The sequence below is a fragment of the Siniperca chuatsi genome, linkage group LG4, assembly GCF_020085105.1.
Source record: "Siniperca chuatsi isolate FFG_IHB_CAS linkage group LG4, ASM2008510v1, whole genome shotgun sequence".
Taxonomy (NCBI): domain Eukaryota; kingdom Metazoa; phylum Chordata; class Actinopteri; order Centrarchiformes; family Sinipercidae; genus Siniperca; species Siniperca chuatsi.
Window position 1 is genome coordinate 21,925,329 of NC_058045.1, and position 27,352 is coordinate 21,952,680.

The window sequence follows — 27,352 nt, forward strand, 5'->3', positions numbered from 1 at the left end:
CATCTCATACACAGAGATTCTCATTTTCTGTTAAGATGACACCAGACTTTCTTGTGCCTCTCCATGCTTGCATGCTGTCCACACGTCCATGTGTCCACACAGCAACACTGACACCTGTTGATGATTTAATGGTAGTACAGACTGACTATGACATTGGTAATGAATAAAGCTGTCCTCTCATATTTAATTTACATATATAAATATATATTTAATAAACAGGGAAAACATTTAGAGAACTCTATAAATATTTTACACTAGCATTCAGGAAATCACCTTGTTCAATAGTCAGCATGTGACTTATTGTGCTACATCTGCCTCTACACAATACACACTAATTCAACACTAACTTCCTCTTGATCCCGCCTCCATCTAATACAAGTAAATGGGTGTTAAAAGACAGCACCGATAAACCAATAAAACAAAGGGTTGAGTGATGAGTGATTGGCTGAGTAGCCAATCAAATGCAAACACAAGGGAGGCTGTCCTTGATTGTCTTTCTCACACTATCAACAATTGTAGCTTACCATTAGAGTAGCAGAGACTTTCAGCCACTCTACTCTCTTCCGAAGTATTACATGGGGTCTAATAACTGTGTTACCAATACGAGGGGTACACATTGCTATACTTTAAGCTCAGACTTTATTCATCTAAATAAAATAATTACTAAATACTGTCAGGGGTATACAGATATGAAAAATAAATAATAAAAGAAATATTAGGTATTCAGCTAACTATATTCAGCTAACTTTAAAAAAAAACTTTTTGAGTTAGTCATTCAGGTTTTAACACCATAGTTATCATTTCATTTTAAAGCTAATGTGCTGAAATATGGTGCCAATGCGACAATGCACAGCAGTTTTAATGGTGTAAAGACAGTATTACATACAGTATATGGCTCTGCTTGAGTAAAGAATGTGTTGAGAGTTTTCCACAGAGCTTTGCCTTTATGTTTTCCAGGTCTGCTTGCTTGCACCACCATACGACACATATGACATGATAAAACAGAATGGAAAGCTAGATATAAAGGAAATTTGGCCATTGGCACAACAGATGCTTATAGCATCTGTCGTGCCAATGGCCAAATGTAAGAAAATGTTGCAGTCAAGATCCTTAAGAAAAGCAAAACAGGTAAACAAGAGCTGAGAATGACCTAGATCCAGACGAACACAATTTGGTTCATTTCACCCTCAACATCCTCCTTATAAAGGACAACAGAGGTCATGTTGGCCCAATCACTGCCGCCATAGATGGTCTCTTGGGTGTGTCCTAGAATATTTGTTTATTAGCAGGCACCTGTATTATGGCGCAGTCTGCTAATACGACATGATGAGATTAATTGTTGATTTGCAGGTTCAGCCGAGTCAAGGCATTCGGTCTCTACATGACCTAACTATGTACCACCCAAAAGCAAAATCTGGCATTTCTGTGCCTGCTAAATCAGATGCTGCATGCTGTTTAGATCAATTAAAAATTCCAAAAAAAAAAGCCAAATAAAAGACTGTATTTAAACATGCCATGAAGGAAGTGTGATGTGTCTGTGTTTTTTAACCCTGAATTTATAGCCTCAATGAAAGGCTATATGGTCATTTAGTTAATCCATGTTTGTTTGCTTTAACACAATTGTAAAACACCAATATATAGACGTGTTCTCCTGTGTCCTGCTGTTTAGAAACACAGAGTAATTAAGCTAATGAAATCAACTGCTTAGCTCTATAAATATGTGTTGGATACAACAATTATAGTTGGTTAATTAAAAACAGAAATGGGGGGACATTTCCCACATAAACTGATATTTCTAAAAGAAGAATGCACCACACACAGACTTCAGACCAAGTGTACACAGTTGTCTAGAGATAGCTGTGGGTGATATGATAAAGTGGACATGAAATATGAGGTTTGACAAGTAACCTTGTAGTCAACATTGTTTAAGCATACTTTTCTCTGTGTCAGTCTTGTAATTTTATTCTGAATTGTGAATCACTTTGAAAAGTCAATATAAGTGCTATAACTTCATCATTGATCATCCTTCTGACATTTAATAATGTTGATTGAGATATCACTGCAATGAAGGTTTACAGGTACATGTGATGAATTAGTGGTACGGGCGCTATAAAAAACCACAGCCGTGCGTAATGGAAGCTGCTCTGGTGCTGTTGGAGAACCTCGCTGATGCAACGCAATCAATGTTGATGACACAGTCCAGAAACGGAGTGAAGTTGAAGTTTAAAAGAATATAATATTATGAAATTACTATAATTGTCCTAAAATATTCTAATGACAAGGTCAATCCCCTCCCGGGTGCCAGTAGACATCTTACCTAAGTGTTTTGGGAAAAAAAACATGTGCTTAGGAAAAACTCAATTACACTATAAACTAAAACCCTGTAATTGTTGATGTGACATTTTCCTGCAGAGTGTGTGGAAATGTAAGCTAATTTGTCACTTATTACACACCCACAGTGGATTCTTTGCATTTCCTCAACTCACTCTCCAGAAGAAAATGTCAAAATTGGACGCTTCTACAAGACACAGCAACTGAGTTCAGGGTAAACCACACACGCAATTTAAACTGCAGTTTTAAGACACAGCAACACGGTTTCAGAGGCCATGCAACTTTATTCCAGACAACACAGGTTTAAACCGGTCTTAAACCCTAACCTCCAGCAAAACTACAACAGAGCACCAGCCCTACTGTATTGGAGACCTTTTGTTGACAAAATCCATCTGGGATGTTTATATGAGGTCTGCTCATTTATTTAGTTATTTTTGCACTTAGTAGGTTGCTTCATGACAATACATTCAGGAACTATCCCAGATGAGCAATCTCATCAATCTAATCTACAAAGTATGCTCTTGCCTATATTTTCCTTTCAAATGTCAGGCAAATTTGAAGCTTCAAGCCCCAAATCCAGACTATACCATATAAGTGCACTGTTAAATGATTTAATAAGAAAACACAGGTAAATCAGTCTTCATTTAAAGAACATAATAGCAAACATTGAAAAATAGGTTATGTTGTTAAAGGAAGGACTGGAAATTGTAAACCAGAAAAACAGAACTGAGCAGTCATTGGTCCCTCTCAGCTCTCTGATGGTGGGGGAGCAGCCCTGCGCACAGCCCTGGCCAGGGCTTGTTGGATGACCGGGTACAGTTTATAGCATCCCTCAATGCAGGTCCGAACCCCAGCTGTCAGAGTCTCTTCAGTCATTTCTCCATCTGACTGCAGCCCAGAAATCTGGTTCAGGCTGGGGAGGAACGCAACAGTCAGACCGCCCTGGTTATCGCTGCTGACTGAGCTGCAGCTGTTTTCCTCCGTGTAAGAAGGGTCAACCACATAAGAGGCGCCATCCTGGCGGATGGAACAACCAAGCACCAGATCATACATTTCAATCCCTGCATCTGCGAGAGCGAGAGAAGCGCATGTGACTGCATGGGCCAGAACTGAACCGCTGTTCTCAAGAACCATCACGTTGACCTCGATCTGAGAGCGGGGATATTTGTGGAGGCACACAGCTGGCTGCAGACTCTCATGCAGCATCAGGGAGAGGTCCTTGTCCTGGCTCCCCTGAATCCAGGAGCCCCTCTCCGGGCAGGAAAATGGAGCAAAACGCATGTCAGTAGTCAACCTGGATATACAGAGAAAGACAGTTGTGTTGTCTTCATAAATGGTAACTATCACAGACACACAAACATCAGTGTCCACTTTAAAAGTATAATATGAAGTAGTGACGAGGATGCTTGAGGGCGAACCCAGCTAAGCTCAGTTTACAGACTTACATTAAATTCAAAATTATATTTAAAAAATACATAGTTTGTGTATTTCTCTAAACATCGTTTTTATTAATAGCGATGACTGGTGAACTGGTGTTTCATTCATTTACAGCACTCCATGATACTGGAAACAAGTGTTCTCACTTGCAAGGAAGCCCATATAACTTCTGTTGGATACTTAAACTAACTAACTGTCTGTCTGTTTATATAAAGTTTGCTAGTATGAGCTAACATTTTGCCAACATAAGCTACTGGTCATACAAGACCAAGTAAGGTTGTGTTTGACGGCTTATGAATTCAACTTTTCATTTGTAAGCAGCAGAATGTGTAAGTTACATAGTCTCGCTTTAACGTGCGTTCACTGTGTTGTAGATCAATAAATAAGTCAAATTAAATAAATGAATACATTAAAAATAATCACAAAATACCTTCCACATTTCATATCGGTCTCATCTTTCCGCTCTGTTTCTCTGGGGCCGTAAACGCAGCACATCAACTTGGTGTTTCCAGCCTCGATGTACGCGGACCCTTTGGCCTGGCTCACCAGCCCGCACCGGACAAAAACAGGCCGGACGTCCACTTGATCCCGCTGCCGACCGTCCGCTCTAGGGCCGTGCGAGGCCGCCGGTTTGCACAAAAACAAAGACGGACTTTGAGACACTTCTGGGCCGCGTACACGTTTGGTATCAGTCGGCATGGTTCAGTGAAATGAAACGAAGTAAACCAGTGGAGCATGTGAAGTCCAGCACAAAACTTGTCCCCCGGAAACACAGCAAGCAGATAAATGATTCCGCCAATTCGTGGCACTGAAGGAAATTACATCAGCCATAGAAAACCTCAAGTGTGCGCGGTTGCAATAATGAGAAATAATATTTCATTATCGTTATTATGTCACAAAATCACAAATGAATACAAAATTGGTGATACGTCATCTCATGATAACTAGGCCAGAACCTAAACACCCAAAGTAATAACAATAACAACTAGAATCTGAAGAATCTAATTACTGACAAACCATTTTAATTTAACGTAAACGTTTTATTTACAAATATGTGCCTAACCACCTTTCTTTTTCTAGCAGACCACAAAGTCTATTGACACCGGTGTCTTATCCATTGCATCAGCCAAGCCGGGGAAGTTCCTACCATTGATGTGGCGGGCTCGGCTAAGATTGACAGTAGGTTTGTCCAATAGAGATTGACATTTGCCGACGAACCGGTGCGGCTGGACCAATGGGAAACTGTCGTGGGCGTGTTCACTGGCTCTGCTTTCCTCTTGGTCGAGCAGCGTGGATTCAAGCAGTGTGTCTGGGAGCAGTAACTCATTCATTCTGCGAGAATAGCGACTTCTGTGAGTATTATCATTTGCTCAGGGTCTGTTTAAATAAATAACGTTCACCTTACCATTCAGTAAAGTAGGTTTTCTGTTCGAGTTATGTGCTGAAATCTCTCTCAGACTAGGCATATAGAGGTAGCCTGTTTGGCTAACATTTAGCGTGCTAACGTCAGCTTGTCAAGCTAGTGCCTCAGCCCCAACACAGCAGTTTACAATCTAATGATGCTTGATGCCGGGTTTTAGAAGCAGTTTCAGAGGATTGATGTTGTCTGACATGACTGGCACTATTTTATGGCACTATTCCCTGTGCGCTTGTTTGCAACAGAGGTGCAAAGGTGACATGGGAGAACTGATTTTAGTCATCATTAGAAAAGGAAATTAATCCTCTCATGTGAGACAATTCGATATAACTCATTTTACTCTGTATTTGTGTGCATGAACATCAGTGGTTAAAATCACCAAGCTAAGGTTTGGAGACAAAGCGCACGGCTGGTCCACTGACTAACTTGTCAGTTTGACTCTGTGGACATAAAGATGTTGGTTTCAGCTTTTACCACCCACCTGAGCTCTTTGTCAGTGTAGTGATTACAAATAAGGACCAACACCAATTGTGTTGATCCTTATTGTCATTCTTAAAATGTACAATTTCCCCTGTTCTATACAGTCTGTTCTTCGCAGAGATGAACATTTCCATCCCACCACCCCAATGTCTCTACTTTTTCTGGTTGCCAACAGGGTGGTTTTGTAATCAGGATGTGGACGGTGGCTGTTTACCATCCACTTGCCGGCCCCAGTTCAATTCAATTCCAGTTCACTTTGCCACTTTCATTTGGTGTTGGAATATAACTAAAGAAATAATTTGAGCGGCAAAAAGTGAAATTTGTGGCCAGTATTGGTGTCACAGAAAAACACATTGTGACAAAACAAGTTTTTTTTATGTGTGTGATTTCTATTTGTTGCTTACACAACACAATATATTATTGAATAAAGAGTGGGGCTGCAGCTAGTGATTATTTCAGTCATATATTTTAATGAATTCATTCATTATTTGTTCTATAAAATATAAATATATAAATTCTATAAAATAAGTTGTGAAGGTGTTACATTTACAATAATATAAACAGGAAAGCAGAAAATCCTCACATTTGGGAAGCTGGAACCAGCAATGTTTGGCATTTTGCCTGACAAATTAGTTAAATCAATTCTCGTGCTGTCTATTGACGAGAACCCTGAATTGCAAAAGAAAAAATTCTTGCCATCTTTCACGGCTGCTCCTATAAGCCCCCGTAGGTACTTAATGGCAGCTGTGAGTGTTAAACACCACTGAAGCTCCACCTGACCAAAGTATACTCAGTATTACACTCTGTATGTCCTGTGTGAGCAACCATGGCAGTGATGGGTACCCTGAATGCATTCAAGCCTTAAAGGGACAGTTCACCCCAAAATCAAAAATACATATTTTTCCTCTTACCTGTATTGCTATTTATCCTTCTAGATTGTTCTGGTGTGAGTTGCCGAGTTTTGGAGATATCGGCTGTAGAGATGTCCGCCTTTTTTGAATATAATGGGACTATATACCACTCAGCTTGTGGTGCTCAAAGCGCTAAAAAACTCAAGATTATCCACAGACCTTGTTGTGAGCACTTTCATGTAGGAACTATTTTCTTTCTACCAATAGTTCCTATATGAAACTGCTCACAACAAGGTCTGTGGATTATCTTGAGTAACCGGGTCATGATTTCTGGAAAGAGACATTGATGTTAAGTTTTTAAAATGTATTTTTTTTGGCACTTTGAACACCACAAGCCGAGTGCCATATAGTCATCCCCTGCTGGTCACTATGACTTGACTATTAGGCTAGGGGTGGAGATTAGCGGTGGTGGAATTGAAAAAAAATTGACAGTTAGTCGATTGACAGGAAAATAATTGCCAACGTTTTTGATAATTGATTTATCGTTTATTTATTAAGCAAAAATGTCAAATATTTGCTGTTTCCAGCTTCTCTCAGGTTTGCTGTCTTTCTCTATATCCTTGTAAATTGAATATCTGTGGGTTTTGACTGTTGGTTGGATAAAACAAGACATTTGAAGATGTCACCTTAGGTTTTGGGAAAATGCAATGGGCATTTTTTTTTTTTTTACTATTTTGACATTAACATGTTTTATAGACAAAACGATTAATCGGGAAAAAAATTCAACTAATTAACTGATGGAAATAATCGTTAGTTGCAGCCCTAAGTATGTTGTGATATAATAAATCAGTAATACTTTACTTTAACCCCCCCCCCAATTTAGCATGAATAAGACATATATAAACATTTAATTAATTGTTTTTTAACACAATGTAATGTAATTAAGTGTTGAAAGTATTTGTTAATAACTAATAACTCGTTCTGTGGGCACGCATAAGTGGAGGCTGCTGTATAAACAGATCATGAATGAAAGTTTTGAATTAAATGTCCTTGCGTACAACTGCGTACAACTACATCAGTGTGTTTATAATCCATTCATTAAATTATTGTATACTGCTTATAAATTCCAAATAGAGGGGGATAAAATAAAGCATTCAATAAATCTTCAGAAAAATCTATTGAGAAATTAAAATAACCAAATGGAGATGCATGTTTGTGGCTTATCCAGGAAATGAAATACTTGATATATCAAGTTTCTTCATCACATTGATGCAAAAATCATATAAAAATCCAGTATTGCCATAAACAGTCCTGTTCATTTATTGGAAACATTGCCCACAATGGTCTAATACAACCAGAGATATTGAAGGGATAACTACCACGGTATAAACACTATGGCAGAATCTGTGATCGTTGGCAATTTATATCATCTTACTCTGTGTATGGTCATATCACCCACCTTACTAGACAAAAATCTCTTACTACATCTTTAGATAACATGCGATACTTATTTATATACCAGTGATTATTCAACAAACAATAGCATTACCTGAACATTGCTTTTCCCTTATTTTATTTCTAGGTGTGTCTACTCAGAGGGAGTGTGTTGAAGCAAAGCAGACTTTGGGGCAAATGGCTGGTTGTAACTGGTGTCATTGCCTTATGGTGCCCAGTGGCAAAACAGTAGTCTTAGTCACTGTGAAAATTGAAAAATTGTTTCACAGAAGTGGGAAACTAGCAGTTTTGTTGTGTCTTTGTTAATTTTGTTAGAAAGCCTGAGAGAAAGATCACACATTTTTCAAAAGCTCTACATAAATGTTATCTATGATGACATTTAGCAGTCAAGTCTAGTAATATTTAGATGCCATGGAGCGCTGTGACAGAGAAACAGCCACCACTGGTCTCAGGTCTCACTCAGCTCCTGTTCATGCCATAGGGTGCAGCGCAACTCCAGTTAGTTGTTGCCAATATCACACTGGAAGATTTCAACCAGTTTGTCCACATATGATCAGAACAACAGCTGTTGTTGGGTGTGACTGGTTGGACAAGTCTTTAACCTCTCTAGTCTGTGCTCTGCAGACACCCCGTAACTGCCAAGTTAGCACTGGCTCATGTTTGATGGTTACAGTATTAATTTTCTTTTTTGTGTATTTTTGTTCAGAGAGCTGGTTCAGAATGGACTCCTCTTTGAGTGCAGCTCAAATCCGCGAGAAGTTCATTGACTTCTTCCGTCGCTATGAGCACAAATACGTCCACTCGTCATCCACCATCCCACTGGACGACCCCACACTGCTTTTCGCCAATGCTGGCATGAACCAGGTACATTATCCATCTGTCTCCACGTCTTTCTCAAATATCCGTGCCTCTCTCCTCCAGCCTGGCTCTTTTAAACATGATTTTACAACGTTTTGACCCAATGCTGAAATTTTAAGATTCTTGTAGTAAACTTTAAAGAGAACCCAACTCATAAATTTGCTTATTGTACCACTTCCTCTTAGTTCAAGCCCATCTTCCTCAACACCATCGATCCGTCCCATCCTATGGCCAGGCTGCATCGTGCCGCCAACACCCAAAAGTGTATCCGTGCAGGAGGCAAACACAATGACCTGGACGATGTGGGTAAAGATGTCTACCACCACACCTTCTTCGAGATGTTGGGGTCCTGGTCCTTTGGGGACTACTTTAAGGTATTATCATTGTCATCTCTAAATTTCCTCAATCCGGCTTTATTATCGTGCAAGAATTAATTTTAAGAATTTGTGAATTGATTTAGAATCATGTGACTCAGCGTTGAGTTTTTTTTTCACCACACTTTGGCCTGCACCTCTTAAATCCAGTTGTATGCTTTCTCTAGTACCCTGGAGTTACTTACTTTCTCTTATGCTTCTGTCTTGTTCTCTCTGATTCGTCTCATTCTTCCCCACAACATTCTGCTCATTCTGCATCTTCCCACCTCCCTCTGCAGCAACTGGCCTGTAAGATGGCCTTGGAGCTGCTGACCCAGGAGTTTGGTATTTCCATAGACCGACTGTATGTCACCTACTTTGGGGGTAATGCTGACGCAGGCCTGGAGCCAGACCTGGAGTGCAAACAGATCTGGATCGACCTAGGGTGAGTCTAGCTTGGGAATGAGAAGTATTGGTGAACACATCTGATGAAGGCATTTGCTTTGGGGCATCTTTGAGCAACTTTTAATAATCACTGCCCACTGTGAATAATTTTTTATCCACTGCATTGTCTCCTGGGAGTACCTGAAACCTCCTCTACAAATCATTTACAGATCTTGCATTGTATCTCAGTATGAATGCTGCGAAACAGCTATTGTCTATCTGCCCCTATTTAAAGTAATTGCATAATGTTGTTTGATCAATCCCTGGGGAACTGCCTTTCCTCTCCTCTCCTCTCCTCCCTACCGAGCCACCACACTACCTACAACAACAGCCTAGAAGATTCTCTCTCTGTCCATTTCTCCACCTCCCAGTCTTTTTCCCCCTTGGTGTTTCAACAGCACTGTTTTTCTACCATTTATTTATTCAAAGCTTTCAGTTGATATTTTTCCCACTTAGCATCTGACTTTCTACGATCCTTCCCTCTCTCTGTCTTTTAAAAAAAAACCAAACTGTTGTCTGAATCGTGCTTCTGTTAGCTTTTCTTCGGTATGCTTGTTTCACATTTTACCCCCTTCAACTTTGTGTCTCTGTTTACATAAAAACACATCATTGGTCTTGCTAAAGCAGCTCCAACAAAGAGGGGCAAAGTCTACAAAATATAAACATTCAAAGATGTTTTCAGGTGATTGCTTTGCTTTTTTTCTGATTTTCTTTCTGTTGTTTTTAGAAGGATACAGTTTTACACTTACACTTTTATTTATCTTTATTGTGTATATATATATATGATGTATGTCTCATATCTTTCTTTCTTTGTTTTGTGACTTCCATGTCTTTACATTTTAATAATAAGATTAGACAAGCCTTTATTGATCCTCAGAGGGGAAATTCAGGTTTTGCAGCAGCACAAGGACATAAATAAGTACAGATTAATAGAGAAAGTAAACAATAAATAATTAGGAGTATATTAAATAAGAATAGAAATAAAAATAGAAACTATACAAGAGCAATTGAACAAAAGTGTGACATAGTGGTGTGATTGGTAGCAGCAAAGTCAGCATTGTATAGTATATGTAAACAGCATACACCAGAATAATATGAGTAAGCTATGATTATTAGTGTTTTTCTATATTATAGAAATATGTAATATAGTATAACATTAACATTTGTTTTGCTCATAGAGGGTGGACTTTCACACTTTGCACACGTGTCCTAATTTTCACACAACTTAATTTTTACCTATTAACAGCACTGATTTAATTAAATCCTCTCTCTCTCTCTCTCTCTGCTTGCTGTGTTTCTATCAGGATGGAGGAGGCTCGCATCCTGCCAGGCAGTATGAAGGATAACTTCTGGGAGATGGGAGACACCGGCCCCTGCGGTCCCTGCAGTGAGATCCACTACGACCGCATTGGAGGGAGAGACGCCTCTCACCTGGTGAACATGGACGATCCCAACGTCCTGGAGATCTGGAACCTGGTGTTCATCCAGTTCAACAGGTAACTGACTCACACACGCAGACAGACACACACACACTGATCAGAGTAAGATCTTAAGGGGACAAATCAATTTATCAGTGCTGACAGACTATATAGGCCGGCACCTTTGTTTCTAATGATATGTGGACCAAATTATTCTTTTGCAGAATAAACATTGTTCACAGGTTTTCTGGTCAAACTGATGCAATTATTCACACATCAGCACGTAGACCATTTAAAGTTGTTCTAAAATAAAACTATTTGTTGTGATGCCTTGTGGGATACATTAGTTAAATCTTTCTGATTCATTGCATTTAGTTTTTCACCTTCACGCTAACACCCCATGGTCAAAACCATGACTCAGGTTTAGTGCAGACAAGGCTGCTTGACGACACGAGTGTTGGTTTGTCATCTATTGTTCCCTGCAGAACCTGGAGCGCTTTCACACTTGTAGTTTGATTCAAACCAAGAGACAATTATACATTGTTTTTTAGTTCTAGTCAGTGTTTCACTGGCTTTTTACTAACTAACCAAGAGCTGTAAGCATGAAGGCATATGGACTGACAGCTAACACATTCATTGGACAGTTTTTAGGACTGTCATCCTGCATCATCAGCGCCACATGGACCCACGAGGGGAGCTCTAATTGTGGTGACTGACAGCAAGCCATGCAGTGTTTTACTGTGTGGTCGCTCTGTTTCACTTATTTTTTAATGAGGATGCTAAAATAAAATCCCTGTTCTCACGTGTGGGTATGCATACGTGTTACCATGGTTACCAAATAATGAGCATAAATGAGCATGCAAAGTACGTTGCTTATACAGATTGTATAAGCAAAGGTCGCGTCCTTGACTGTTCCAGTGATCAGCAGACGAATCACATGTTTTGTTACTGCAATACACCTAAACATAAACCTAAGCATAAATTAAGATCAGGTGATGTTGGAATTTGGACACACCTTTTATTGTCATCTGTTTTGTACAATATGTGTGGTACTGAATCAAATGCATACACCCTCTCTCCACACCTCTTTACAGTTCCTTCTATTGTTTGTGAAAAGAAATTTACAGTTGTTTACAAGTGATCTGATTTAATAAATGGCCATCTCAACACTAGCCCTTTTTCATGTCAGGGGATTAATACATGTGGGTTTCTGCTGAAGAAATCTGTTTACTTGGCTGTGCAAACCCTTAATCTGGTAGCTTTTATGGAAAAAAATCCAATGTTTGGCATGAAGTGAACAAAACTGTATGATAAAAATAGAACTACTAAATAAGTCAATTTCCACAATATCAGTAGGCTATTTTGTAAAATTCAAACACATGCAGGCAGTAAGAAAAACCTGTGTGCTCTCCTACTACAAGACTGCCTCGTCAAAAGTGCATACACTCTGATCTACTACTGATCAGTTAATCGGTGTTAGTTAATATAGCAGTTAGTTAAACTATTGTTTCCCGCTCCACCCTGCTTAGAGAGTCAGAGACGGAGCTGAAGCCGCTGCCTAAGAAGAGCATCGACACAGGGATGGGTCTGGAGCGCCTGGTGTCTGTACTGCAGAACAAGATGTCCAACTATGACACTGACCTCTTCATCCCGTACTTTGAAGCCATTCGTAAGGTACTGAAATGCTCCAGATTTGTGTAACTGAATGGAAGTGTAAAAATCTCACCTGTCAACCAATGCAAATTTAAACTGGTACACTTTTGATGCAGAATTTCACAGGTCTAATGAGGTCACACACCTGTTTATTTGCTTTAGAGCCCAAAGCAGCTGATTTCCTCCGCACTGGAAGTTAGTAATCGTGAATGTAACCTTCAACATCAGTTTTTGGCTGAAATGTGGTTTTGCCCAAGAATCTGATGAGTAGATTTGCTGTTCATTTTGGCTAAACTGTTATTTCTGCCATTTATTTAGCTGAAATTTTTATTCAGCATTCATGTACTGGTGGAGAAGTTGAACACCGAGTCTTGTAAGTCAGCTGTTAAACACCATTTCAATCATTTGCTGTTTTATCGCACGGTTCAAGGTACAAGCAGAACACATTATAGCTGTTAGTAGACTTGAAATGCTATATTGGTAAAAGCAATATTCATACTGGACTTGTGTGGCAGCAGTGTGCCCCTAGTCTCTGCCTGAGGTGATGTAAGAAACATAGTAATCTAATAAAGTGATTGCTAACCAGGGGTTTGTGTAAAAATTAGGGCTGGACCTGAATATTTGACAATTCGGATATTTGTTCGTTGGGTAGGCATTCGATTTTCAATTTGGAATTTGAATATTCGCACACACACCTACACCTCTGTCTCTTAGGCCACTGCACATCTCTGCTCACACACACCGGCTTTCCCCGCCTCTTTCTGTTTCTCTCTCGCTGTATCATACAGGGACAGACACATACAGGCTGTATACATACAGACAATCCAGGCCGACCTGAAGGTGAAAATCAGGGAGGCCAAAGAGAAGTACAGGAGGAAGCTGGAGCGGAAACTCCAGCAGAACAACATGAGGGAGGTCTGGAGCGGCATGAAGACCATCACTGGCTTCAGACCGACTGGCAGCAGAGGAGTTGAAGGCAGCTTGGACAGGGCCAACGAACTGAATCTGTTCTTTAACAGATTCGACACACCGGCTCCTGCTCATCCCCCTCTAACTCAGCTGCTGTCGGCCCTCAATCTCCTCTGAGTACTCTGCTCCTCCCCATCAGGCTAACGGCCCTCTCCAGACCGACGACTCCCCCTCCCCACCTGTAACTTCTGCTGTGTGCCTGACTGCTGACCAGGTGAGAGGACAGCTGATGAGGCTCCACTCGAACAAGGCTGCAGGCCCCGATGGCGTTAGCCCCGGGTGCTAAAAGCCTGTGCCCCCAGCTTTGTGGAGTCCTTCAACACGCCTTTAACCTGAGCCTGAGTCTTCAAAGGGTCCCCATTCTGTGGAAGACATCTTGCCTCGCTCCTGTGCCGAAGACGCCACGTCCCAGTGGCTCCAAGGACTACAGACCGGTGGCACTGACCTCCCACATAATGAAGACCCTGGAGAGACTAGTGCTGGAACAGCTGCGGCCCATGGTCAGACCCCTCCTGGATCCCCTTCAGTTCGCCTACCAGCCCCGACTGGGAGTTGAGGACGCCATCATCTACCTGCTTAACCGCATCCACACCCACCTGGACAGGCCGGCAAGCACGGTGAGGATCATGTTTTTTGATTTCTCCAGTGCTTTTAACACCATCCGGCCTGCCCTGCTGGGAGAGAAGCTGGCAGCGATGCAGGTGGACGCCTTGTGTCCTGGATTGTGGACTACCTGACTGGCAGACCACAGCATGTGCGGCTGCAGCACTGTGTGTCAGACAGCGTGGTCAGCAACACTGGGGCCCCTCAGGGGACTGTCCTCTCTCCCTTCCTCTTCACCATCTACACCACAGACTTCAGCTACCACACAGAGTCCTGCCACCTTCAGAAGTTTTCTGATGACTCTGCTGTGGTGGGATGTGTCAGCGGTGGTGATGAGACGGAGTACAGGGCTGTGGTGGGTAACTTTGTTTCATGGTGCGAGCAGAACCATCTGCAGCTCAATGCAACAAAGTCAAAGGAGCTGATTGTGGATCTACGGAGGGCCAAGGCACCAGTGACCCGGTTTCCATCCAGGGGTCAGTGTGGACATTGTGGAGGACTACAAGTACCTGGGAGTACACTTGGATAATAAACTGGACTGGACCAGGAACACTCAGGCTGTTTACAGGAAGGGCCAGAGCCGCCTCTATTTTCTGAGGAGGCTGAGGTCCTTCAACATCTGCCGGACAATGCTGAAGATGTTCTATGAGTCTGTGGTGGCCAGTGCTATCCTGTATGCTGTTGCATGCTGGGGCAGCAGGTTAAAGGTAGCGGACGCAAACAGACTGAACAAACTGATCCGTAAGGCCAGTAACATTGTGGGGTGGAGCTGGACTCTCTGGCGGTGGTGTCAGAGAGGAGGATGCTGGCCAAACTACACGCCATCTTGGACAGTGTCTCCCACCCGCTCCATGACGTGCTGGCTAAACAAAGGAGCACCTTCAGTGGAAGACTCATCCCACCAAAGAGCACACCACAGAGCGCCACAGGAAGTCATTCCTGCCTGTGGCCATCAAACTATTTAACTCCTCCTCTAAGGATTAGTCTGTTTGACCCTAGGTCACTAAACTGGACATTGAGCATTACATCTTAATAATAATTGTGCAATATTCTGTTTACTACTCAAGTGCAATATTAGTTTTCCTTGCTAGTTTTTCTTATTACTGTTACGGATATACCTCAATTACTCTCGACAGTACATGCACCTCCGCTTTTACTATTATTTATTACATAATTAGTGACATTGTATTTATACTGTACTTCACCATCTACCAGTAAACCCACTTGGTACTCGACACTTAGTTTATCTTATACTTATACCAACATGTTACTTAATTTATTTCTGACCTGTTTATAGTTTAAATTATCGTTTTCTCCTGTGTGCACTGACGTAAAGAAGAACTACTGGAACAAAGAGTTTCCCTACGGGGATCAATAAAGTATTTCTGATTCTGATTCTGATTCTGATTCTGACTGACCTGACCTGAGTCAGTTGTAACACATTAACACCATGTGCTGTGATTGAGAGTTCATGAAAACTAGTTAGCAAGCAAGCGGAGATGTCAAAATACAGTAGATTGTTATAAGTATTAGTTACATGGTTGAAACGTCCAATTTCTGCCACTTCAAGTGGTATTATGAATGGACACTCATGACCAAAACTCCTAGAAAGAATGAGACCAGGCCTAAACAAAAAACAGTTCCAGTTAATACTGTTAAATAGCATCCAGTTGAACACATTTGGAACATGATGGGTGGTGTCGATGAAGGGTTGTTGGTATACATCACGAAACAAATAGTTGGGAACCAGTGATCTAATACGCAGTTGTAACATAATTTGTGTTTGTTTCAGGGTACAGGTGCTCGAGCTTACACCGGTAAAGTCGGTGCAGAGGATGCTGACGGTATTGACATGGCCTACCGTGTGCTGGCTGACCACGCCCGCACTATCACCATTGCCCTGTCAGACGGCGGCCGGCCTGACAACACAGGAAGAGGGTGAGACATGAACATTTAAGAGGGGGAAAAAAGGGAATTACAAAGCTAAAAAATACCAGAGGCATAGACACTGTCTGTAGTAAGTGGAGCACAGCATACTGTAATTTGTGTTTTTCATTTTACTGTTTTGAGTTTGTTGTTTTTTGTTGTTGTTTTTTTTTAGCTTTTTTTTCTTTGTTGCCTTTATTTGAGAGAGAGAGAGAGAGAGAAGGACCGCGGGTTAAGGACTGAGCCTTAATACCTCATTGCCATGTTTTGTTCTTTCCATCATCTTTAGCTACGTGTTGAGGAGGATCCTGCGTCGCGCAGTCCGTTATTCCCACGAGAAGCTGGGAGCTCAGAGAGGTTTTTTTGCCTCTCTAGTGGATGTGGTGGTCGATTCCCTGGTGAGATTTACTTGTCTTGTTTTTATTCCAGGGTATCCACAGTCCTTAAAAAGTGTTAACAGGCCTTTTAAATTTGATTTTCAAAATCTAAATCACATCAACGCACAAGTTCTAACAATACAGAATTGAATATAAAATCTATTGTTGACAGGTGACAAAAAGATCATTAAATTTGATTCCAAAAAGTGTGCGGATACACTGTATTGTCTTTTATTCACTGTAAAAAGGTACACATTAGAGCTTTCTGTCACTATTTAACACAATAGTCCAGCTCATGACTAATGCTATAAATGGTGACATCAGTTTTTCTTTCTTTTACCATCTCTTTTGTACTTTTCCTCTTTTATCTCTTCTCCCATCTCATCTCTCTGCTTCTTCCTCTCTATCCCTCTCTCACCCCATCTTCCATCCCCATCTTCTTTCACTCTCATTATCCAGGGTGATGCATTCCCGGAATTGAAGAAAGACCCAGAAATAGTGAAGGACATCATTAATGAAGAGGAGGAGCAGTTCCTCAAAACCCTCAGCAGGGGGCGCCGTATCCTCGATAGGAAGATCATGAGTCTCGGAGATAGCAAGACCATCCCAGGTGAGACACACTTAACGAGAAGCATTATCACTTACATGTGTACATGTTATGTGTCCTATGCTGATGATTTTAGTGGAAAGAGCTTAGAATTATTTTAAGAAACTGCTTCAAAAAATCTGTTGTAACATAGATATCAAGTTCAGTGCACCATTGTTGTTTATATTCTCCCTCAGTCATCATCTTTCATCTTTCCTTATATCTCTCCTCATCACCCACGTCACTTCTCTCTTCGCTCTTTCCTCTATCACTCTTCCCCCCCCTGTTTTTTCTTTTTTTTTTTAATCCAATCAGTAAGTGTTTGTTGGCATTATGGATTGGTCCCTCTTCCTTCATTCACCCATCTGTCTGACCATCATGCGTGAAGTCTCAAGACAGCATCATTTGTGCACTCAGCCAAAATGAGACGCTACTGCCAAATTACACATCTAACAGACAGTGTCCTTGCATTTGCATTGTTGGAAATACAGCAACAGCAACATACACTTGAAACATTGTGCTTTTCACATCTAACTTCTTGCTTATTGATCGAAATAACTGCATCATTTTGTAGAAAGAACATGTTTACTGTTTGACTTGAGTAGTCTGAGCATTGTTGCATTACCTCTCCTGCATATCAAGCAATTTTTTTCTTTCTCTGCCTGCCCGTCCAGGTGACACAGCATGGCTGTTGTATGACACATACGGGTTCCCTCTGGACCTGACCTCCCTCATCGCAGAGGAGAAAGGCATGGTGGTGGACATGGCTGCCTTCGAGGAGGAGAAGAAGGCAGCACAGGTGAGGAGATGGAGGAAACCTGGTATTCACTGATTGTTGAATTTGTCCTTGACTGTTCTGTGAGGGAAATTCCACTGAACAATGTTTTCTGTCCACACCCATCGGTACACTATTTTGCCTTGTGTCAGCATTCTCCAGTACTGCACTGTAAGTCATAATCAGGAGCCATGCACCTGCTGTTTAAATAAACCCTCATTTACTTTACAGCCCTGCACTAATCTCTTGTTTGATTTTGCAAAAAGATAGATTTATTTTCTAGTTTACTGCAGCCTCAGACTGCTGTCCAACACCCCACAGTGAAACCAATGTCTGTATGCATACTGTCACTGTAGTTCTGTTCCCTGCCAGATGGGGGAGTTTATATTTCCTCCACGCCCTGTCATGAACACATGAGTTTATTAGGCAAAATCTAAGGCAATACAATTGGCCTGCCCTGGAAATCCTGACTTTGTGAAGCTTGTAAAGGTTTTTTTGTTGTTGTTGTTTTTTGTTGACATTGTCAGAGAGACATGTATACAGCTCTAAAGTCAGTTTTGAGTATGAACATGAGAGGGAGAGAACATCAAACTGATCATTTTAAGCTTTACAAAGATAGATTGTAAAATAAACTGGTAACTCCACAGTGCAAATGTTCTCACAAGTATCATTACACAGGTTTTTGTGAAAGTACACACACTTTTATTATAATGCATGTAGGCTGGAGTATTGTTGCTTTGTATGCACTTTATGAAACAAAAAAAGCATTTTAAGGAAACCAGCAAATTTGATTTTTGTTTGTTAGACTTGCAGTGAGAAAGATATGTAGCCCTTATTTAGTTTAAAATGTCATCTTTATCCAGTTACAAAATTAAATTGCAGATTAGGTCGACAGAACTATGATTTGCTTTGGTTATCAATAATACTGTAGTTATCTGACTTTTTCAATTAATGTTATTAATCATCAATCATTCATTTGTCTTTTAAAACGTTTTTAATTTTGAGTCCACTGAACTGATCATGCAGTGTAAGTGTCAAGTATTGAAGATTTTGTGTTTAGAACTAAATAACACAAGTTTGTGTGTGTTTGTGTATAGTTAAAGTCCCAGGGTAAGGGCGCAGGAGACGAGGACCACATCATGTTGGACATCTACGCCATTGAAGAGCTGAGAAACAGAAAGATACCCCCCACAGATGACTCTCCCAAATACAAATACACCTCGGACGATAATGGCAAATACGGTTAGCAGTTTGCATTGTCACAAACAGACGTTAGGTTCAGCTTCAGCAGGTGTATTTTCAGAACATTCATGCACTAACCCTCATCCTGTTTGCATGTCTAGAGTTTCAGCAGGCCTCAGCCACAGTGCTGGCCCTGCGCCGTGACCGCGCCTTCTGCGATGAAGTGACCACTGGTCAGCAGTGCGGTGTGTTGCTGGACCAGACGTCCTTCTACGCCGAGCAGGGCGGACAAACATTTGACGAAGGCTACATGCTTCGAGAGGACGACAGCACAGGGGATGTAAGTGCAACAAAAATAAAGAAAACTATGATGAAAACAGAGAGGGAATGCGTGTGCTGCTCAGTAGTTCGTAATGGGCTCCACTAATGCTGTTTGAGAATGTTTTGTAAAAGCACTATGAAATCTGAGGTATTAAAAAGCCCTCATTAGGGTACTTTTCACTGTTGGTGTGTTGCTTTTTTCCCAAACTACACAGTGGTCACATTTCAGCAAAACCCCAGGTTTCTGCCAAAGCTAAAATAAAATTGACTTAATTGGGGGAAATGACAATTACACTATCACTTAGTTGGTGTTTAACATTTGTTTAATTAGCGCTGGGTGGTCTGATAACTGGAGAAAATAATGCCTACAGGCAAAAGGACCCTTTGTTAAGCGACAAAGGCGGCCAAATTGTTCTCATCTCTGTGATATAAATGTGTTTTCATGCCATTCAGGTACTCACTTATAAGACAGTTTGAAGAACATCTGTCTAAAAAAAAATCCATTCAAATGTCAGCACTTTGTTTCTTGTGTATGTCTTGATATTTTTTCTAATCTCATTTTTACTGAGGATGTGAAGACTTACTAAAGGAACCTCTTCTGCCTTGATAAGTCTATATGTGCACTTCTGTATCTGACACCGTTTCTTAAAGCAACACAAAACTTTGAAGCATGAGTTTAAAAAATGTATATTTAATCTCCAAATGCTAGAAAAAAATACACGCACAATGCATCAGCCAGCTTTCTAACTAAACTAAACAAACCTTTCGCCTGTTTTCCTATGTTTTCTGCAGAACAAAAACCCATCTAACCATTCTGTCTCTCCGTCTTCCTTTCTTTCTTGCAGCGGATGGAGTTCTCAGTGAAGAATACCCAGGTTCGAGGAGGTTACATTCTCCATGTGGGGACGGTCTATGGTACGCTAAAGGTTGGAGACCACGTTACCTTAAGTGTAGATGAGGTGAGAACATGCAGGATTTAAAGTCTGTTTTCTATAGAATCAAGTTGACAGTCACACATGATATTCTTCAATATCGGTCAGTTAAATGGCATGAAAAGTTTTATGACACATTTGCAGGTCTGTTTCTGAGCTCTGTCTGTTTTTATTGGGTGAAGCTCTGGTTTGTTTATCTGACAAATATCCAATCTTCTCTTTCCAGGCTCGTCGTAGGCCCATCATGAGCAACCACACCGCTACACACATCTTAAACTTTGCCCTGCGGGAGGTTTTGGGGGAGGCAGACCAGAGGGGTTCTCTGGTCGCCCCAGACCGCTTGCGCTTTGACTTCACTGCTAAAGGTGCCCTGAGCACGGGGGAGGTCCGGCAGACTGAGGAGATTGCTTGTGCCTTGATAAAAGAAGCTAAGGTCAGTGGGGAAATACACATGAAATAATCCCACACCAGATAGAATTTAATTTTGACTGAAAACAGCAATACAGAAAACTTTATTTTGATGTAGGTGACGATTCTAGCTCAACTGTTTAAATGAACCTAGCATCATTATGAGTATTAATTCCATTAAACCAACAGTTGACTCTCTCTCTTTCTCTCTCTCTCTCCCACGCTCTCTCCAGGCAGTGTACGCCATGGAAGCCCCACTAGCAAAAGCCAAGGCCATTCAGGGTCTGCGAGCCGTGTTCGATGAGACATACCCCGACCCTGTCCGAGTCGTGTCTATTGGTATCCCCGTTGAGGACCTGCTGAAGGACCCTGACAGTGCTGCTGGTTCTCTCACCTCCATTGAGTTTTGTGGTGGAACGTGAGTATGATGCTTTATAAATTTTATTTTACCTGTGACAGGGGATGCAAACCAGGCCGTTGTGTTGTACAAATAGTCAGCATGTTAGTCCACTTAACTTCATTATGTTAGTACTGAAAAACAAAACAAACTTGTGGAGAATGTGTTTACAACTTGTTTTCAAGTATTCCTGGTTTAAGAATGCAGCATTTGTAAGCGCAAATGTCAGCTGTGACGAGTTGGTTTGCATATTGACCTTTTGTTTTAGAAAAAGAGAACATCATTGCCACGCACACAATGTAGATATGTTCACAAACATGGGTACAACGAAGGGAAGTAAAAACATACCAGTGAAATTCATACTTCCTGTTTCCAGTCTCAGCTGTCAGCCTAAAGCAGAGGCGACCATATTTCAGAAATAAACAGCTAACGGCAACAACAGCTAACGTTAACTTAGCTGGCCCATCTGCCTGCTCAGAGAGTAGCAGCACACATGCCCCTTGGATCGGGGTGTGGGTTGCCAGGCTGCAGTAAAAGATGGGTTAAAATTGTATGTAGTGTGTGAATTGTGTGTGTAGATGTGTTTCATGGACGATCTGGCAACTTGGGTGACATCAGACAAACATCCAAAACTTGGATCAGTGTATTCATAATAAAGGAGGCCATGCATATTATGGGAGTGTCCCCGGAGAAACAACAAAACGGGAGGGCGCCGGGAGATGGCCTTGAAATACGGGAGAAAAATGGGAGTGTTGGCAGGTATGCTAGTATCTAAGAGTATATTACTATTAGGCCTTTTGATGAGTTCTAGGTGTGATAATTCATTCTACTCTGCCCTACAAAGCCAAATGTAGTAACATATTTGGTCACAGTTAATTACCAGACAAGAATATGACTTTTTGACCCTAGGGCCCATCGCACTCACTGCACTTTGTCACAGAGAAACGGTCAACTACACAACTAAAACGAGAGCTATCAAGAAAAGCTGGCAGACAGCAGCTAAATTCTATTATGATGGAGAATAAAACATAGCAAAACGTCTGCTACAGCAAACATAACAAGCTTAGCAGAGAAGCAGTAAATGCATGCATATCGCGATGACGATGAAAATACAATTTATCAGTCAGCGCTAGTTAAAATGACTGTGTATTCACGTCGCATTCCCAGAAGACTGTCCAAAGGCATAGTTGGGTTGTCTGTTTTTAGGTAATATGTTAGTTCTATGGCAATTACTTTTTAAATTTCATATTACTTTTGTAATAAGTGAATTACTTTTATAAGTACACTACACATTTCACTGCTACATTATTAGAACCTTTCTGTTACATAGCTTGCCAAACAGCCTAAAAACTGTAAACCCTTTTTTCCTCAACTTCTAAAGCTTCTGTAGTTGCTGCTCTCTGCCTTTCGAAGAGCAGCACACTTTATTATGAGCCTCACAGCTTCTGGACACATGCTCTAACTGTGTGTCATCACACATAATGAAAGTGTTTGTTGAATGTGTTTCTGTAAAGTATCATAAATGTTTGTGAAAAAGAGTAAAGTAGCAAAACAAAAACCACACGGCTAGATGGAAAATTTAAACCTGTTAGCACTTTTTCACAAGCTCCTGCCTTTTATATAAGTGCGTGTTCGCCATTACATATGAAGTGTTGCTGGTAATTACTGTGTACCTTTCGACTGGAGTCAAGTGTGGAAGATAACTCACACCAACATGGAGAAGTAGAGTTGTCTCTGAATAAACGTTTGCATCTACATGAAGCCACCAGTTTTCAGAAGTGTTGGACCTGCCCAGTGGCAGTGTGTAAAGTGGAAACCATTAACTTTACAGTGAGACGGCCATGTCCCTGTGCAGACGAGGCCTAGAACGTTTTGTAAAGCTCAATCCAGCGATTAGACCTGCTCCACTGACTTTGACAGCTTCTGCTCCTGGCTGTAAAATTCACCTGAATGCCGAGACATCCCCGCTCTTACACAGAATATAGCAAGACTTTCCATTTCATTTCATTACTGTTGGAGTCCAAATGATTTCCAAGCTGTATTTTTATGTATATAGATGTTGAAAACAACCCTGCATGTGTATAGAGTTGGTTCTGATTTAAGCACTGGAGGAAACATTTGAGAGAAGCTATGTTTTTTAATTGCATGTCCCACCATTTCACGCAGCTTCAGGTTTTAAAACATTAGACTTTAAAACGACATCAAAGACAACAACAGTTAACTAATCTGCAGTCACTCCAAAGAATTTCTTGTTCCTGCTGCTATTGTTTGTAATCTTTTCTCTCCCGCTCGTGTTCCTCCTTCTCCTCACTGCTCTCCCTCTCAGCTGCCTCCCACAGTTGTGTAACGCTGTTGGTTTTTGTTATCTGCAGCCATCTGCAGAACTCGGGTCACGCCGCGCCGTTTGTTATCGTCTCAGAGGAGGCCATCGCTAAGGGCATCCGCCGCATTGTTGCTGTGACAGGAACAGAGGCCCAGAAGGTCAGGACACACACACACACTCATGCGCTTGCTTCCAACATTATGCTCATATTCGCACATCCACCCACACTCGCATAGAAAAGAGTTTAGCCAATATTTTAAAGAAAGTAGATGCCTACAGTGCATGTCTTTGTCTAAAATGAAATGATTACTCATTATGGAGTGTTGATGGTCAAATAGTCACAATGATTTTCTTGCTATTCATGACAGAAAAACCTAACTACTTAAATGAAAATGTGTCTCACACTGAGGGACTACGTGTCTTATTTGCGTCCCTGGTGAGAAAAAGCACCCCGGTGATGAAACTTTAATGAAGCTTGTTTTTGACTTGTGGTGAACTTGGAGCTAGAAAGGATCGTTTTTCATTTTTCCCCTCTCTCCAGGCCCTGAGGACAAATTAATCTTTACTATTTTTAGACAACAATTCCTGTTTGATCCTCCTCTTTATCTTTTCCTCTCCCTTCTTGCCTCCACCGCTCTGCTTCTTTTTCTTTCTTCCTCATCTCTCCCTGCACATTTTGCTCTTTGCCCGTGTCTCGCTCCCGCCAACTGCTCATGCCTGTGTCTCACATTCATCAGGCCCAGAGGAAAGCCGAGTCCCTGCACCAGTCTTTATCTGCACTGGGAGACAAGGTGAAGCAGCAGACGGCCCCAAACAAAGAAATTCAGAAAGAGATCGGAGATATGACCGAGGTAAATGGCATTTTTGTGCTACAAAGACTCCAGAACGTCCCAACAGGACAACTCTGTGCTGTGGTATCAACATGTCCGTCCTCTCTGCAGTTGATAGGCACAGCAGTGATCTCCCAGTGGCGGAAGGACGAGATGAGAGACACCCTAAAGGGCCTGAAGAAGACCATGGACGACCTGGACCGCACCTATAAGGCTGACATCCAGAAGAGAGTCCTGGAAAAGACCAATGAGGTGATTGAAAGCAGCCCCAACAAACCACTGCTTGTCATGGAGATGGAGACCGGAGCCTCAGCTAAGGTGAGAGTCAGTACAGGATTTTTAACAACACCCATTTTGATTTGATCTGAATTGACATGTCGCCCCAAGAGAAAACTGTCCTAATAAAAGAAGAGGAAATCTATAATCCAAAACCTAAGACTTCATCAGCATCCTGTACAAAAATAAATTGTGCAAACAGTATTAAAATTCAGTTTATTTCTGCAGTATTGCACATGTTCTCAGGCAGTCTCATAGCTTATCTCATTGTGTTATTGCCACGGGACAAAATCAGCTCTGAGGCCCATTAGTTCTGACCTTGAGACATCAATAGTGCTGATTAGGAGACTTTTTCTTTCTTCCCTCCCTGTTTCTACTCTTCCACTCCTTCTCTCCTCCTTTTTATTTTCTCGTCACATTTCTCCTTCACTTCTTCTCTCCATCCGTCTCTCTCAGGCACTGAACGAATCACTGAAGCTGCTGAAGTTGCACTCCCCTCAGACCGCTGCGATGCTCTTTACTGTAGACCCCGATGCCGGCAAGATCACCTGCCTGTGTCAAGTCCCACAGGTAACACTAACACACCCACCCTCAGTCATACAGTGTTCTGGGAGCCTTTAAGTGCTTTTAACAGATCTGACCTTAACCCCCCCCCAGGATGTGGCCAAACGTGGTCTGAAGGCCAGCGAGTGGGTTCAAGAGTTGTGCCCCCTGCTGGACGGCAAAGGAGGCGGCAAGGACATGTCGGCCCAGGCCACCGGCAGGAACACACAGTGCCTGCAGGAGGCGCTACAGATGGCCAACGAGTTTGCACGTCTAAAACTAGGAGAGAACTAAGGACAGGGTTCTGTGTGGGAGGAGGAGATGAGGTTGCAAACATAGGTTGGGGAGTAAGGTGGTGGTTGAGGAGTTCACTTAACTGGGTTATAAATCACAAAACATCCTGCTGTCCTTCCTCCATTTCCTCCTCTTTTTTTCTCCCTTTGGGTCAGAAAACATTAGAAAACAAACAAACCACCTGGGTTTCTCGCTCCCGCCATGTTGACAGATGACCACTGACACTCAGCCAGCAGTAAATGAGCCACTCACATTTATTGGGACTACGGACGCTGACTTGCTCCAGTAAAATTCATCTCTGTGGAAACTGCTTGAATATGTAGGAAGATCCTCTCATGCAGTTAAGTGAAATTTATTTTAGTGTGTCCACGTCATTGTTGCATGTTTGTGTACAGAGGAAAACAAAAGGGATGTACTTTTGATTCATTTTAACCTCCTACAAGTACTGTACAGCTCAGATGAAGCGACAAAAACTGTAGTTTCCACCTCAGACTCATGTTGTGAGCATGAAGTTGGCTCTTGATAAACTTCCATCCTGCCTCTGTGTTTGTTTGATTTCACTGTAGCCCTGTTTATTTAAATACAACCCCCAAAGGTGTTTCCTGCTTGTTCAGGGCTGCTTTAAACTCCAACGATCTAAACTTTTGGCTTCCTATACCACTTTAGCTCAGCCTGAGATAGAAAAGTGGAAAGTCAACACAGCTCTTAACTGACTTAGGTACGGTATACACAGTATGTCCAGGATGTATGTTGGCTGAAGGCTTTTGATCTGATGTATGAGCAGTGGCTCCGTCCAGCTGTGTGAGCGAAATCTCTCCTGTGATTGGTTAGACTTGAGTTGTACATGCAGTAGCTGTATCATAGTCTTGCCTTTCAAATAACAAGCCATTATCTGATGTGTAATAAATCAACAGGTTTAATTTAGTAAATGAATAATTCACTAACTATATAAAATGATCATGAAGGTGTCCAATAATTAATCTGTGCAACTTCACTTCGCTGACATTTAATATTGATTGAATGCAGAATGTTGAAAATGTCTAACCATTGTAGCTGTTCTATGTCAGAGAAATGTCACATTATGGGAATAAATGCGACTGGTAAATGCCACGTGTCTACCTTGTTCTTTTCATATGTGTGATATATTTGTTGTGGTGATTAATTTCAGGGAGGCAGGTACAGACTCGGTTTACTTTGAACTTCAAGTGTTGGCTTAGTTCAGATCTGATCAATTACACTGCAAGGTTAGACTGAGATCATTAGCTGTGGATCACTGAACAAAAAAGATTGAGGTATAAATTCATTAGCGAGTTCTAGGACCATCTATTATTAACATTGTTGGTTTAAAGAGAGGGAGTGTTGTGTACTTTGTTCAGGCCTGATGCCCCCACAGTAGCAGTATTGGTAAATCATTCTTAACCTGCAATAACATTTTTTGGTCACTTGAGAGCAGCGGAAACAAGCTGTAAACACAACACTGACATATCACCTTTTAAAGTGATGTCGAACTTGATAGCAAACAGCTGCCTATTTACATGTCCTGCTGCGAGTCCAATATTCATTCCGTCTAGCTTTTAGTCTTCACTAACTCTTGAGAATGACATGAATGGCTTTCTGGCTAAATGCCCCACAATGTTTACCAGGTAGTTTGTCTGTCAGCTATTTGCTGCTGGGCAGGAACTGTACGATGGGATTATAGAGCTTTTTTTGCTAATAACGATGCTGATGAGAGCGGTGAGACTGAACCAACACAGTACAAGTTGTTGATCGTAAACATCGAGTTGAAAGATGCTATAAAGCTCTGTAGAGCTGAGAGGAACAGAACAGTCAAGTGATAATTATCTGTTGCTTCACCACTACGAGCCGCCCCAGTCACGTGATATAAGTAATCACGTGATCTATTGTTGATTAAA

General features: G+C 41.5%; 2 protein-coding genes across 2 annotated transcripts; one reads left to right on the plus strand and one right to left on the minus strand.

Moving 5' to 3' along the window:
- Positions 1-2,595: 2,595 nt before the first annotated feature.
- On the minus strand, positions 2,596-4,812 carry exosc6 (exosome component 6). The gene is made up of 2 exons (XM_044194227.1): positions 4,199-4,812; positions 2,596-3,625 (listed from the first exon to the last, which is right to left on the minus strand). Exons 1-2 carry the CDS (start codon positions 4,465-4,467, stop codon positions 3,079-3,081), a joined length of 816 nt encoding a protein of 271 aa, XP_044050162.1. The 5' UTR covers positions 4,468-4,812; the 3' UTR covers positions 2,596-3,078.
- A 171-nt stretch (positions 4,813-4,983) lies between these two features.
- aars1 (alanyl-tRNA synthetase 1) lies at positions 4,984-26,549 on the plus strand. The gene is made up of 20 exons (XM_044194226.1): positions 4,984-5,120; positions 8,678-8,835; positions 9,015-9,203; positions 9,482-9,627; positions 10,931-11,122; positions 12,574-12,718; positions 16,062-16,207; positions 16,485-16,593; positions 17,032-17,182; positions 17,833-17,957; positions 19,031-19,175; positions 19,277-19,455; positions 20,282-20,395; positions 20,595-20,801; positions 21,010-21,194; positions 23,546-23,654; positions 24,234-24,347; positions 24,438-24,644; positions 25,059-25,172; positions 25,260-26,549. The coding sequence occupies exons 2-20, from the start codon at positions 8,692-8,694 to the stop codon at positions 25,437-25,439; spliced, it is 2,901 nt and encodes a 966-aa protein (XP_044050161.1). The 5' UTR covers positions 4,984-5,120; positions 8,678-8,691; the 3' UTR covers positions 25,440-26,549.
- Positions 26,550-27,352: the final 803 nt, after the last annotated feature.